This window comes from Acanthochromis polyacanthus, chromosome 8, assembly GCF_021347895.1.
Source record: "Acanthochromis polyacanthus isolate Apoly-LR-REF ecotype Palm Island chromosome 8, KAUST_Apoly_ChrSc, whole genome shotgun sequence".
Taxonomy (NCBI): Eukaryota; Metazoa; Chordata; class Actinopteri; family Pomacentridae; genus Acanthochromis; species Acanthochromis polyacanthus.
This window is the reverse complement of record NC_067120.1, coordinates 36,790,093-36,804,030: the sequence shown is the minus strand read 5'-3', so window position 1 is coordinate 36,804,030 and position 13,938 is coordinate 36,790,093. Positions and strand designations below refer to the sequence as shown.

The 13,938-nt window shown below is 39.8% G+C and overlaps 2 protein-coding genes across 3 annotated transcripts in view; one reads left to right on the top strand and one right to left on the bottom strand.

Annotated features, from left to right (window-relative positions):
• Positions 1-21: 21 nt before the first annotated feature.
• chtf8 (CTF8, chromosome transmission fidelity factor 8 homolog (S. cerevisiae)) lies at positions 22-1,856 on the top strand. Its single transcript, XM_022209512.2, has 3 exons — positions 22-181; positions 1,214-1,337; positions 1,420-1,856. The coding sequence occupies exons 1-3, from the start codon at positions 162-164 to the stop codon at positions 1,660-1,662; spliced, it is 387 nt and encodes a 128-aa protein (XP_022065204.1). The 5' UTR covers positions 22-161; the 3' UTR covers positions 1,663-1,856.
• Positions 1,857-8,089: 6,233 nt separating this feature from the next.
• has3 (hyaluronan synthase 3) overlaps positions 8,090-13,938 on the bottom strand; it is a 41,059-nt gene continuing 35,210 nt past the window's right edge. For both annotated transcript variants that reach the window (XM_051952595.1, XM_022209517.2), the window contains exons 4-5: positions 13,086-13,187; positions 8,090-11,991 (exon numbers count right to left, since the gene is read on the bottom strand). In XM_051952595.1, the coding sequence (XP_051808555.1) occupies positions 11,062-11,991; positions 13,086-13,187 (1,032 nt within the window). In that variant the 3' untranslated portion in view covers positions 8,090-11,061. The remainder of the gene's footprint in view (positions 11,992-13,085; positions 13,188-13,938) is intronic.

The window sequence follows — 13,938 nt, the reverse complement described above, 5'->3', positions numbered from 1 at the left end:
TGACGCAGAGGGCAAGTACAGCGGGCGGGAAAAGACACCGGAATATAAACAGAACGACGCTGCTGCGCTTCGATGTCACGTAATTTAATGTAAATGTGCTGATAATTTATGGTTTTATTCGTGTTTTTCTGACACGACTGCGTTTCGTATTAAACGGGACGATGGTTCAAGTAGTTATAAGGTAAGAAGAGTGAACTAACTTTACTTTATCTGCCTATAAACTGGTATTAAATGTATGTTTCTGTCCCCCAAACAAAAAATTGTGTTGCTTTGTGCAGTAAACAAATCAATTACATCCTTAAGTACTACTGTTATTTGGCCTGGGGTATTGATTTATTTATTATTTGTCATTGTATAACTGTTTGGTCAGTGCAGCTTAGGAACACACTAAGAAAACACAATAATCCATCGTATGTTTCACTGTGTGAGTCCAGAAATCCCAAAATATTGAATTTACTACAATAGAAAGCAACAAAAAAGCAACAACTCTTACATTTTAGAAGCTGCAACATTTTACAAGCTGTTTTTATGATGTGCTTTTTGCAAAGAAATGTCTCAGAATTATGTAAACTTCCTAAATAGGCCTTACTGTATTTATATACGCGATTTTCTGATGCTTTGTTTAACAAATAATCAATTATATTACTTAGAATTATTGTTAGCAGGGCTGCTTGATTTATTCATTATTTTAAAATTTGCATAATGGTTTGTCACATAGAGCTTAGGAACACAGTAAGAAATCATCCAGTAACACATCAGATGTTTTGTGTTGTCCAGCCAAGAATCCAAAAGTCTTCAATTTACTATGATGTGAGGCAACAAAAAGCAACAAATTCTGACATTTTTGAAGCTGCAGACATCAAATTTATACGTTCTATTATTGTAAAAGATTAACTGACTGAGCTCTGATTGTTATAAATTTCAACAAAAATATATTTCGAGTTACATAAAGGTTTAAAAAAAACTTACTTTCATTCCTATTTGTTTATTTTATGTTACTTTATCATTTATTTATTTTTTTCTACACAATTTCTTGCGTTATTGTTGTACTGCCTGCTCTAATAATTGCACTCTGGGGACAAGTGAAGTGTTTCTGGGGCCCTATAAAGTATTATTTCTATCCTTGCTGCTTTGGGCAGGTTGATCATGCAGCAGGATTTAAGTCGTTCTCTTTGTGGTTTATTGATGCTGGTGTGTGTTTGTGGTCGTGCAGAGGCAGCGTTGACGGCAGCAGCCCTCCAGAGTGGCTGCTGGTGGAGCTCCAGGGGGAGATGGTGTCCAGACACAACTCTGGTCTGGAAGGAAACGTGATGGGAGACCTGCTCTACACCAAAGAGGTACAAAAAAACACTGAAAAACTAAAAATAAACTCAGCTCCCGATGCATCCTTCATTCTGCTGCTCCTCCTCTGTCCATCAGGGGGTGCCGGTGCTCATCGTGGGACATCACATCCTCTATGGGAAGCAGGTGAAGCTGGAGAAACCCTTCGCTGTCCTCACCAAGCATCCGGGCCACTCGCAGGACAACGAGGGTGTCGCCATGGAGACGGAGCAGCAGGGCTCCGCCTCCACCTCCTACTCCGTGTCGGCACTCATCAAACGGAAGCTGATCTTCAAGACGAGACCCAAACCCATAATCACCAACGTACCCAAGAAGGTGTAGCAGGAGGGTTTAGACGACGACAACAACAATAACAACAACAACATGGAGGAGATGATGTCAGAGATTAAACATCTGATGTCAGCGTACAGGAGCAGAGACTCATCAAATAAGCTTTCCTTCACTGCATCTGATTGTAGCTGTTGTTCATCCAGCTTGTTTGTTCCAGAATTTGTAATAAACTGATATTTATGAGAGTCTTCATGTGTGATTTTACATCAGGAGGTGTCACAGATCAAAGTGTGGATGTTGGGACAGACCAGAGGTTTCTAACACAATTCAGCAATCTGCAAATCAATACGTTTATCGATACGTTGATCTAAGCTGCCTGATAATGTGTTATTTCTGAGTGACATTATTTAGTGTTTAATGTGATGTTTATTGGAAATGTTTGCCAGATTTCTTCATTTTTTTTAGTATTCTTTAGTGTTGTGGTTCTTCTAGCAGTAAAGTCAGCCCCATCCTGCTGTTTGACTTTTAATAATAAGAAAACAATACATCCATCCATGCATTCTCTATACACCGCTTTATCCTCACTAGGGTCATGGGGGGTGCTGGAGTCTATCCCAGCTGACTCGGGTGAAGGCAGGGGACACCCTGGACAGGTCACCAGTCTGTCACAGGGCTACATATACAGACACACAATCACACTCACATTCACACCTACGGGCAATTTAGAGTAACCAATTAACCTCAGCATATTTTTGGACTGTGGGAGGAAGCCGGAGTACCCGGAGAAAACCCACACATGCACAGGGAGAACATGCAAACTCCATGCAGAAAGATCCCAGGCCCAGGCCGGGATTTGAACCGGGGATCTTCTTGCTGCAAGGCGAAAGTGCTAACCACTATACCACTGTGCAGCCCGAAAACAATACAATAAATTCGATTTCAATTTGATAATACATACACTACTGTTAAAAAGTTTGGGGTCACACAGACTTTTCCATGATATCCATGATGTGCTAACATAACTGTACAAGGGTTTTCTAATCGTCAATGAGCCTTTCAACAGCATTAGCTAACACAATGTAGCATTAGAACACAGGAGTGATGGTTGCTGGAAATGTTCCTCTGTACCCCTATGGAGATATTCCATTAAAAATTAGACATTTCCAGCTAGAATAGTCATTTAGCACATTAACAATGTCTAGATTGGATTTATCATTCATTTAATGTGATCTTCACTGAAAAAAATCTTTTCTTTCAAAAATAAGTTCTAAGTGAACTTATGAACAGTAATATACATGATAATGATAATAATAATAAAAGTCTGTTTTAGTTTGTATTTGAGCCTGGATGTTTCAGCCAAGTTTCTAACTTATTAAACTGTTTTAAGTTTATGAATATATCAATAATTTATTTGGCATATATTTGGCAGATATCTCACTTAATGCTTTAGCTATCGATGCATTATTTTAAACTATTCCATTACAAGGAATCTAACAATCTATTTATTTTGCCAATTATCTTTAGCTAACCATTACTTTTGGCTGTTCTTCACTTGTAATTAATTTATTAAATTTCTGTTATTTTTACACTTTTATTAACTATTATTTTTACATACCTATTGCTTTTAGCTAGCTATTTAATCTATTATTTCGGATTAACTGTTACATTTACACGACTATTTACTACTTTTTAGGGATGTCTGATATCGGCTTTTTTGCCGATGTTGTCCAGCTGTCAGTTAAGATTCTGATATCAACCGATACCGATATAGGTGAGCTATTTAAGCATCTCGTATCTCCTGCTGTGGAATTAACACATCATGCCTAATTTTATTGTTATGCCCCATTGGATGCATTCTCAAATGCAGCAAGACTTTCCAAATGTAAACACTGTCTGTGCAAAATAAGAATTTGATCAGTTTTCATGATAGGCAAAAAAAAAAAAAAATGCTAACAATATTAACCAATATTACATTTTTATGCCAATATCGGGCGACATCCCTACTTTTAGCTTTTTATGACTTTCACCTCTGAATGTTATTTAAACATTTAATCCAATTATTTTACTTATAGCTTAGTTTAACATTTAAGCCTTATTTATTTCTAAAGTTATTTAGGACTTGGACAGCAGGTTATTTAGACAGTTTCTTCAGCTGACTGTTTAACTGTCTCGATGCAGATTTGTTTTTATTGCGTAACAACTGCTGTTTTTATTTCATTTATTTCTTTTACCTCGTTTTTCCAGCATAACCTTTTAAAAATGCATCACTGCTCTGTATTCAGTAGTGACTCCATTTTTCAAACCTCGCAGCTCGAAGTTGTTTACAAAAGCCACGAGGAAATGGGTGGAGAATGTGACATGAATTCTAATTTAACCTTCAGAAATTAAAGGTTGTATTGAATTGTGATCCAACAAACTACAGACAGAAGACAGGGATCCACTCACATCACTAATTTTTTGGTTTTTTTTTGCTGACCACTATTCAGGATTTACTCTGGAAAAACATTACAGATTTGCTTCCTTCATATTAACCAGTAAAGGATGAAGATTTGTCCAAAAGGTCACAATATAAAAGTGAGTTTGTGAAGTGTTGTCGGACATGTTCCCACTGTATTTACAGCGTGTGTGTGTTTGATGAAGGCGTTTCCTCTCCGGTTAAAAAGGCGTCTGTTGGAGCTGAAGGGACACATTCATGGAGCCGCCGTAAAGCTTCCGCATCCAGACGCCTCCCACATACAGAAACACTTAGATAGGCTTGTTTTTAAAGCTCATACCTCGTGGTTTCAGTTATTTTAATCAGTGACCTCACCGGTGAAACTCTTCATCTGGATCCATGACTGGGAATGAAACACACTGAATACAGTAAAATAACGTCCTTGTTCCTGAAAACCTGCAGGTAGTAGAAACTCTTTAAATGTCATGTGAAAAATGTTGAACATCCAGCTGTAAACAGGCAGATTATGACATTAGCTACAACTTCTGGATGTCAGGAGACAGATTTAGCAGAATAGAACCATTATTATTGGATTATTTGCTCTTTAATTGGTAGTTTTGGATGCTTTTATCTAAACTAACCATCATGTGGCAGCGACACGATCCATTAAACCCTGCAGATAACGGTCAGTTAATGTTCATATTCATAATGTTAGATTTACAGCGAGATACTGGTGATATGTTACTTTCACCATTTCGAAAACATGCCTTAGGCCCCTACAATAAAAACAAGAATAAACTATATAATGTTTGCACAAGGTCCTTGAATTCCAGAATAAATGAAAGCAAAAAAGGCCCAAATTGATGTGTAAGAATTCAAATAAATGAGAATGCAGTGAATGTTTTTTTTTTGAAGCTGCTGAACTCCTGAACAGTTTTCAGAGTAATTCAGACACCAGTTCATGGTCCACATGACCAGACTTCATTCAAATTATTCCCATTTTTAGGCTTCACTTTTTTCTGTTATTTTGTGGTTGCAACAACATTTATAGTACCAGTTTACATTCTATGCCCAATTTTAGACTTGATTTTATTTATTCCCCGTTAGGGTTAGGTTTAGGTGTACACAGACGTCTACAGTACCAGACTTCATACAAAATATTCCCATTCTAGACTGGACTAGGTTCTGTTCTTATGTGGCTGCAAAAAAATTATGGCACCAACGTTTATTTGAAATATCCTTAATTTTAGATCTAACTTGATCCAGTTCTTGTTTGTCTGCTTACGGTTACCCCATACTTTTCTGTCAAAAATTTCTATCATGTTCAAATCAAAGATGAGTTAAACCCAGAGACCTTACAAATTCTAAACAAAGAACCCAACAAACCCACAGTTGCCTTTGGTTTCCCTTTGAGCAAACACTTGGCGACAGTGGGAAGCAACCGAAAAACCTCACTGTTAAAAGTTTAAGGACTGATCTTTGTAGTCTTCATGGTCTTTCTAGACCTCATTCGTCACATCCTTATTCTCATCCTTCCAATCGTGATCTATGTGATCCTCATGTCTTCGTAGACCTCATCCTTTGCATCCTTACTTGTATTCTTCGAAGGATGCAGTATACATAGTCTTCGTATCCTTTGTGGCATCTGTAGACAGAACCATTGAAAAGATGAAGACTATCTTTTCTCTGACTACATCCTTCGCATCGTTGCTACATCCCTTGAAACATAGGCGTCAGTTTAGGGGGGGACGGTGGGGATGTGTCCCCCCCACTTTTTGTCAGGGGTCATTTTGACTCCAACACATTCAAATTCTTCACATGTAAGCCGTTGTAAACCCAGTTATTTTCAGCAGTATAGAAAATTTCGACGCTCCTGAACGCACCATCTGCACTCAGCCGAGAGTTGCACAGACATGCAGCACACCTTCGTGAGGTTAAAAAAAAAAAGCGCAGATGGTAAATTAGCGCCCGTGCCAAGCGGAAGCTCCGACCAGAGGCGTGCAGGGGCAGAATTTTGGCCCGGGAGAATTAGTACTATAGTGGCCCACAGACCCCTCTACCTGCATGTACCAATAGCTCAACAGGTTGAGCCTCTGCCTTTGGTGTGGTGGTTGTGAGTTTGAGCCCAGCTTGTGGTGTTCTTCGACATTTTCTCAAAGTGCTGTGGTCTCCATCCCCCCCACTTTTAAAAACAAACTGACGCCCTTGCTTTGAAACATATGTTTGTTGTGGTCTTCATAGACCAAATTTTTGCATCCTTACATCCATGCTTTTAGGGAATCTTCATAGTCTTTGAACCTCTGTGGTTTTGCAGTCTAAGGCCATGTAGACCCCATCCTTCACATTGCTACTCCATCCTTTGAAACATATGGTCTATGTGATCTTTGTAGTCTTCATGGTCTTCGTAGACATCCGACTTTGCATCCTTTCATTCTTTAAGCATTCTTCGTAGTCTTCGTAACCTTTGTGGTATTGGTAAACAGGATAATTGAAAGGATGAAGTCTACCTTTTCTATGCAGTCTTTATAATCTTCATAGGCCATGTAGACCACATACTTCCCATTCTCCACATTCTCACCTCTGTTCTTCTTCGTGGTCTACATGGTCTGCATGGTTTACACAGATGACTGAAATCTTCGAAGGCTGCAGCAACAAATGAATAAGCTTTGCAAACGCTGAACCAATCAGTATTAAATAAGACTTTGGCTTACAGAGGACTTCCTGTCACTCATACTCTTACACGATCAAGCCCCATTCCTGACGTCTCACCACCTTGACAGCAGCAAGAACACATGAAGATTCATTTGCAAAAACAGATAAATCCATTTTGATAAATTTTCAGAAAACTTTTTTTATTGTTTACTTGTGATAATATCAATCAAACTGAAGTTGAGTGGATTTGACTCAGTAGAAAAATACATGACAAAATAGAGAAAAATAAATTATTAGTGTTATTATTATTATTATCTCAAGTATACAATAAAAAATTAGTTTTCTGAAAACGGGGTTACCTGTTTTTGCAAATGAACTCTTCGCATTTTGAACATTTTCATCATCAGCAAGTTGACAGACTTTAAACCCAGGGCTTACATATAAAAGTTTGTTCCTTGACCACTGCTTATTTTTCTTTAGTCTGACATACTTTGAAAAAAATCTAATCGGCACTAGCACACAATGCATCTTGAGATAGATTGAACCTTGAAGGATCTAGCTGTTGGGGAAAAAAGGCAACATTTGAAATGGGACAACCTTGAAGCACCCCTGTGATGCATTTGGTCTTTGAAGGATGCAGTACTTGAATTGTGGCAAAACTTACAAGGCGTACTTCAAGAAGTTCATGTCCTCACCCAGAATCAAGGGGCGTAAGTCCTATTTTTGGGGCATAACTGTAGATCTTTATAGTTTTGTTACAGTGATATCAGACTTTATAGGATACAATTATGCCCCAAAAAGGAAGTTACGGCTTTTTTTTCCGAGTGAGGTCAGGAACTTTTTGTAGTACCCTCTTATATCTCCTCTGGCCAGAGAATCAACCAACAAGATCTGGAAAATGTTGCTCGAGTAAGGCACATCTGGAACTTCCTCTTTCCGGACATGACTCTGAAGTGGTCAGGATGTCGTCTCGTTTCTGTTGAATCAAACACTCGTCCAAGAAATTTTTACTGAAAGCAGACACATCATCTCACCATTAGTGTCAAAATTACTGAGCTTGCAAATCAGAATTTTTGTTTCACTTGTTCTGAAACAAGTCAGATTATAGCAGAAAAACTGCTCTCTGGTTCGCCTGATTCATGTAATTGCATTGAAAATGTATTTCTTTCCATGTGAACACACAAGACAGTGAACAAAAGGTCAAATCAGCGTAAGGGAAAATGGGAAAATGTCCATGCAGTCATTTTAAACCATGAAGACGCTCTCTATTGGCTATGAATGGGAGGATTGTGTCCAAAACAGTAAGAATTTTTAATGACTAGAGAAAATTCCGGCATCCTGGAAACATCTGGACTTTAGGAGACAAGCTCTCATAACCCCAGAGACTAAGAGTTTCCAGCTAAACACATTTTCTTTTTAATGTATGAGTGAACATGTACAGCCAGCTCAACATAAAACAATATGAACATAAGTTAAATGGCACGATGCCGATACACTGACGACCGTTTTTGGGACAAACCTTAGCAGAAAATCTCTTTGGTGTTCAGTCTTTACGCTGCTGCTGATGGACGGAACAAACAAAGTTTAAGAGTCCGGCAGGAAAACGTCTGTTACATAAAAGTAATTTGGCACCTTTACAGTAATAGAAAAGAATCTCTGACGGAACACACTGGTGGTAAAGTGTAAACGGAGAATTGGACCGACGATAAGTTTGACACTGTTCAACAGCACCAAAAATACAGCTGCATGTTCGGAAACGTTCCGATTGTCTGTTCAGGGAAGATCGTAGATGATGATTGTGCTGTTCACGGCTGATGGACACGAGACGGGACTCAGAGCTGGACGTGAACCATGACGAGGCTCTAAAAACATCTTAAAACATCTCAAAACAACCAAAACCTGCTGGTCTCCGTCATTATACAGTCTGATTTTTCAATCTCGATACAGAACTCAACATGTATGAAGGAGTTTAAGGTCGCTGTAATTCCTCCTGTCGATGCTGTTTGTTTAGAAATACCCTCCTAACACAACTATACTGTAATACACTTCATAAAACATGATATGTTTGTCACCTGTTTGAATGTACATTCAGGCTCAGTACAGTAGAGAAGCACATTATTGGATTTTTACTGATGTTTTGCAACTGCGAAAGTGTACAAACGCAAATATGGACATTTTTCCCACCTTGCTGCAGAGAACTTCTGGTCTTTGCTGTGGTGGAATTAACATTTTACTGTGCAGATCTGGACAAATTAAACATTAGAAGACTGCTTCAGCATTACATCAGTCCGTATGTAACATGAGGACTCTTTGCTCTGGTCAAGGATTGATTATTGTCTATTCTGATGTGACGAGTTGTTTCCATATTAGTCTGTAATCTAAATCTGAACTTCTCCTGACTATAATATCTACCCAAAGGTCAGAGAGAATCCTTAGAGGTGATGCTGGCATTGCTTGCTGCTCTGTTGGTGTCTCCTCTCCTGATGTCAATAAACCTTACTCTCAACCTAAGTTATCTGAGTCTTCAGTGTGTCTCTCTGTGTCTGGCTCCTCATCCTCTCTCGACCTTGTTGAACGTCCACAACAATGAAAACAGAATTTTTGAATAAGTTCTGACATTGTGATCGTGTTACCTTACACGGTTTATCAGCTCTTTCTGCTTCTAGAGACTCCAGACAACATGAAACTTGGTCGAAACCCGCTGACATTAATGTCATTCTTTCCTGTGTTGTCTCGTAGATGGACAAAGTTTGGTTTGTTTCTTCTTCTGTAGTGGTTGACAAACAACTGTTTTTGTTTGTGGCTTCTTCTACTCTGGCTATTACAGCTAACGTAGCTTACAGCGCCACCTTCTGACAACACTATGCAGATGAGGTTATTCACTCCAAAGCTGCTGGTGAAGGTTTTTTTGTGACGTTTCAAAATTAATAATTGTACAAAAGCACGGTTAAAGTCTCTCTTTGTCTGTCTTTGTGTGTCCAATACAAAGGGCTAAATGCAGGTATGTTAAAGATTTAGAGTTGCTTTTATATTCACATATGCTGTAAGTATCTGACGGAGCTGGGGTCAGTAATAAAAGTTACGGCTTGTCATTTCTGCTGCTGCTGAGTACTGGCATTTCTTTTTTTTTTTTAAATGGAAGAACTTTTGCTGCTCATTGCATCCAGGAGGAAAGATTACAGCAACCAATAACTCTCCCGACTTGTGAGTTACAGTGTGTATTACACTTTAAAGAGCCCATATCCTGCCTTTTTTTGGTTCCTCTTTTGCTTCAGCTGCTTTTCTGTGTACATTAAAGGTCTGCAAACTTACAACATCCACACTGCAGAAAACACTGCACCTGAAACGCCTCATTTGAAGTCCAGGCTTTCCTTGTGTTACCTATCTACATCATCACGTAACTAATTTGCATAAATCCCGCTAACAGTTAGCTTGTCGTCAAATAAAGAATGAGCAGCCACCTCACTGCCTACTAAAGCTCCATCTTTCTGTCTGTACTCAGAAATGCAGGTTTATTAACCAACGTTATCTGGTTTTGGTCGGTCCAGCTGACCAATCAGAGCAGACATTGAGAGGCGGGGCTTAAAGAGACAGGAAGTAAAATGAAGCATTTCAAACAGAAATAATGTGGTTTTGGACACTAAAGCAGATAAACATGTTGTAGTAGACACCAAAAATACAATTATAAACCTGTACATATGCAGAATATGGGCTCTTTAAGGCTTGTTCTGGGTTTTTCCTGCACTTTCTGCTCATATATCAACTGCACAAACGTTAGCTGTAAATAGCTAGAACGTCAGCGTGCGTCTGACTCACCAAAAACTCTCTTTCTCACTTCTTCTTCTTTATACTTTTTAAAGATCAAACCGACAAATTTGCATCCTTTCCTGCACAGTCGGTCTTTAGTTGACCCTGCTGTGCCACTTTTATATCCCGAAATAGACTTTGCTCTGACTAATCTGAGCAAATTATCTTGAACATAAAAAACTTTAGTGTCTTTTCTTGCTTTCATACTCATTAAAAGCACCGCACTACACACTCACACTTCCACCGCTAACCTGCACCCGTCCACTACCTAATGTTCTTCTGAGCGAGTATGTGAACTCTTTGTGACCTGGATCGGTTCTGCTTGGGTTTTCAGTGTGCAGCACCATTGATAGAACTGGGAGAGCTGAATGGATCCAGTCGTCTTTGAGACTTCCCCCTTCCCCCAAAGCTGCTCAGATTTCGGATTCACACCTTTTATAGCACCAGTGATGAAGATGTGAGGCAGCTCGTCGCTCCAGCAGCTCACAGGGTCAACGGAGACCTTCGCTGGAGTCGCACTGCAGAGAAACATCCCAGCATGCTCTCTCGCAGCGGGTTTACGCCTCCGCATACGGCAGGTGATACTGCTCCTCCCTCTTGTTGCAGCGTTTGGCGACGATTGCCAGGTAGAGCACCAGCAGGATGAGCCAGTAGCAGGCGTACAGGATCGTCCCCGCTATCAACAAGGCTTTCTCCGTGTCGCTGAAGGGCTCCTGGGTTTCACAGTACACTGTGTAGGCCACGCCCCCCAGCAGCACCAGCGACCACACCGTCACCGGGACGGCGCCGATCAAGTTGACCACGATCTTCCTGCGGCCCGACGTCCCCCATCCGGCCTTGTTGATGGTCAGCAAGGCGAATATCTTGGCGGGCAGCAGGCTGGACATGTAGAGCAGCGAGTAGAGCGACATGAAGATCATGACCAGGCTGCCGCGCAGGAAGCAGGCGTACGTGGCCTTCACCATCCCGACCAGCTGCACCGTCAGCAGGAAGAGCAGGATGTTCCACAGCCGCCCCCGGTAGAACAGGTGGATCACCGTGGCCACCAGGAAGAAGGGGAAGAAGCCGGTGACCACGGACTCGTAGGTCATCCAGAGGCTGTGCTTGTGGAACCACAGGGCGTTGTAGAGCCACTCGCGGAAGTACGACTTGCTCCATCGCGTCTGCTGGTTGAGCCACCGCAGGTACTGGGTCGGCGTCTCCGTCTGGCACTGCGACCGAGCCGTGAACTTGGTCTTGTAGCCGAAGCTGAGCACCCGGTTGGTGAGGTGGCGGTCATCGCCGAAGCTGCACTTGGAGCCCAGGAAGGTCTGGTGGTACCAGGGCTCCAGGAAGCGCTGCAGCAGGGCGTTCCTGTACATCCCCAGAGGGCCGCTGATGCACTGGACGCAGCCGAAGTAGGACTGGCAGGCCCGCTCGATGTTGAAGGCCATCCAGTAGCGGACGCTGCTGAGGAAGGAGATCCACGAGTCGTACTTGTTGAGGATCTGGAAGAAAAAGACAGCGTTTAGCTTTAATTGTACAGGGAGTCCATCAAGTCTCTTTACAGTTGTAAGAGTTTATTACAAAGGCAGTTGAGAAGGTACCTTAACCAGATTTGTTTTATTGTAATCAGTGTTTATTAACCCTCCTGTTGTCTTCATGTACGGACACCAAAAAAAATTGTTTCCTCGTCTGAAAAAAATCCAAAAATTCTGCAAAAAAAATCCCCCAATTTCTGATAATTTGCAAAATCTTCAGGAGGAAAATTTCAATAACTCCTTAAAAGTTTCCCTTAAAAGTTTTATTTATAACAAATCCCCCAAATTTGGCAAGAAAATTCTTGTAAATATTTCCAAAAATGATTAAAAATCTTCTAAAAAAATCCTAAAAATATCTGAAGTGATTACATATTTATCAGCAAAACTTCTAAAATTTTCTTTAAGAACATTCACAAAAAAATCAATTGATTTTTATGTGATTGTTCTTAAGAAACATTTTTAACATTTCTTTTTTCCCACCAAAAAATGTTCAAAAATTTCCCAAAAATGTTAAAAATGTGGACATCAAAAGTTTCACCATGAAAATATATTTTTTCCCACATTTTCAAACTTTAAAACGGGTCGATTTTGACTTGCAGGACGACACGAGGGTTAAGAACATTAACAAAAAAATCAACCTAAATCCAGTGAATTTTTGCTGGATTTTGGTTGATTTTTTGTGAATGTTCTTAAGGAAAATATCAGAAGTTTTACTTATATATATGCAATCACTTTGATATTTTTAGGATTTTTTTGGAAGATTTTTACTCATTTTTTGAAAATATTTACAAGAATTTTCTAGCGAAATTTGGGGGATTTTTTAAAAAATAAAACTTTTACTGGAAACTTTTAAGGAATTATTGGAATTCTCATCCTGAAGGTTCTTCAAATTTTTAGATACTTGAGGAATTTTTTTTGCTGAATTTTTGAATGTTTTTCAGACAAAGAAACAATATTTTTTGGTGCCTGTAAATGAGGACAACAGGAGGGTTAATAGGAGCTGCTTGGAGGTAAAACATCCTCACAGGAGCTCGATTTAAATCCTGGTTTATTCCATTTACCTGCACGTCTCCTCCGACTCCTCCCACCATCGGATCCTCCTCCATGATCTTCAGCATCTCGATGGTACAAGCCGGATCCAGGACGGTGTCCGAGTCACAGACCTGGAACAGATTGTCGGAGGGTCAAACCGAGCTGGCATTCAGGCTGCAGGTGTTTTAATTCTGACATCCAGCGGAGAAATGAGAGGCTGCTGATGGAGATCCAGCTGGTTCATTCAGAGTTTACAGCTCCGGGTCATCAACGGACACGAACTCTGACCTCAGAGGGACACGAAGGACGAACAGCAGCTGCAGCAAAGACTCAGCTGGTCGTCAAACACAGATTCATTTCTGAGACTCTATGCACGACAGACGGATTATTAAGTCACTCTGCGCTCTAGAAATTAATGTTTAGCCTCAGTAAAAACATTTAACCCAATGGTTTGCATCAATCTTTCTGAGTTAAGACAACTTCTGAATGGAGTTATGTTCAACTAACAAACTATATTCAGCAACAGGAATCAAGTCTTCTTCTAATAAACAGGTATTGTAATGATTAGTAGCATACATGCAAGTTTTTAAGTTGATTATTCCTTAAATTTAAGTTGTTTTTTTCACATTATTTATAAGGAATTTGCTCTAATATCGTGCTGTTTTTAAACGTGCTGTTTAAATAAATACATTTTATTTGTTTTAATATGACTTTAACAGAGGTTTTTCAAGGTCTAAAGGTATTTTCAGTTATTTTATGAATACAGTCATAAACAAAAGTTTTTAATTTGATTTTTCAAAAAATAAGTTGTTTTAACAGTTTTTTTCCCACAATATTTAAAAGGAATTTGTTTATAATATTTTGCTACCTGTCTCATAAATC

Excerpts from the sequence above, each read along its gene's own strand:
- chtf8 (XM_022209512.2), top strand. The coding sequence starts at position 162 with ATGGTTCAAGTAGTTATAAG. Across the intron at positions 182-1,213 it reads ATGGTTCAAGTAGTTATAAG|AGGCAGCGTTGACGGCAGCA; the intron begins GTAAGAAGAGTG and ends GTGGTCGTGCAG. Across the intron at positions 1,338-1,419 it reads ACCTGCTCTACACCAAAGAG|GGGGTGCCGGTGCTCATCGT; the intron begins GTACAAAAAAAC and ends TCTGTCCATCAG.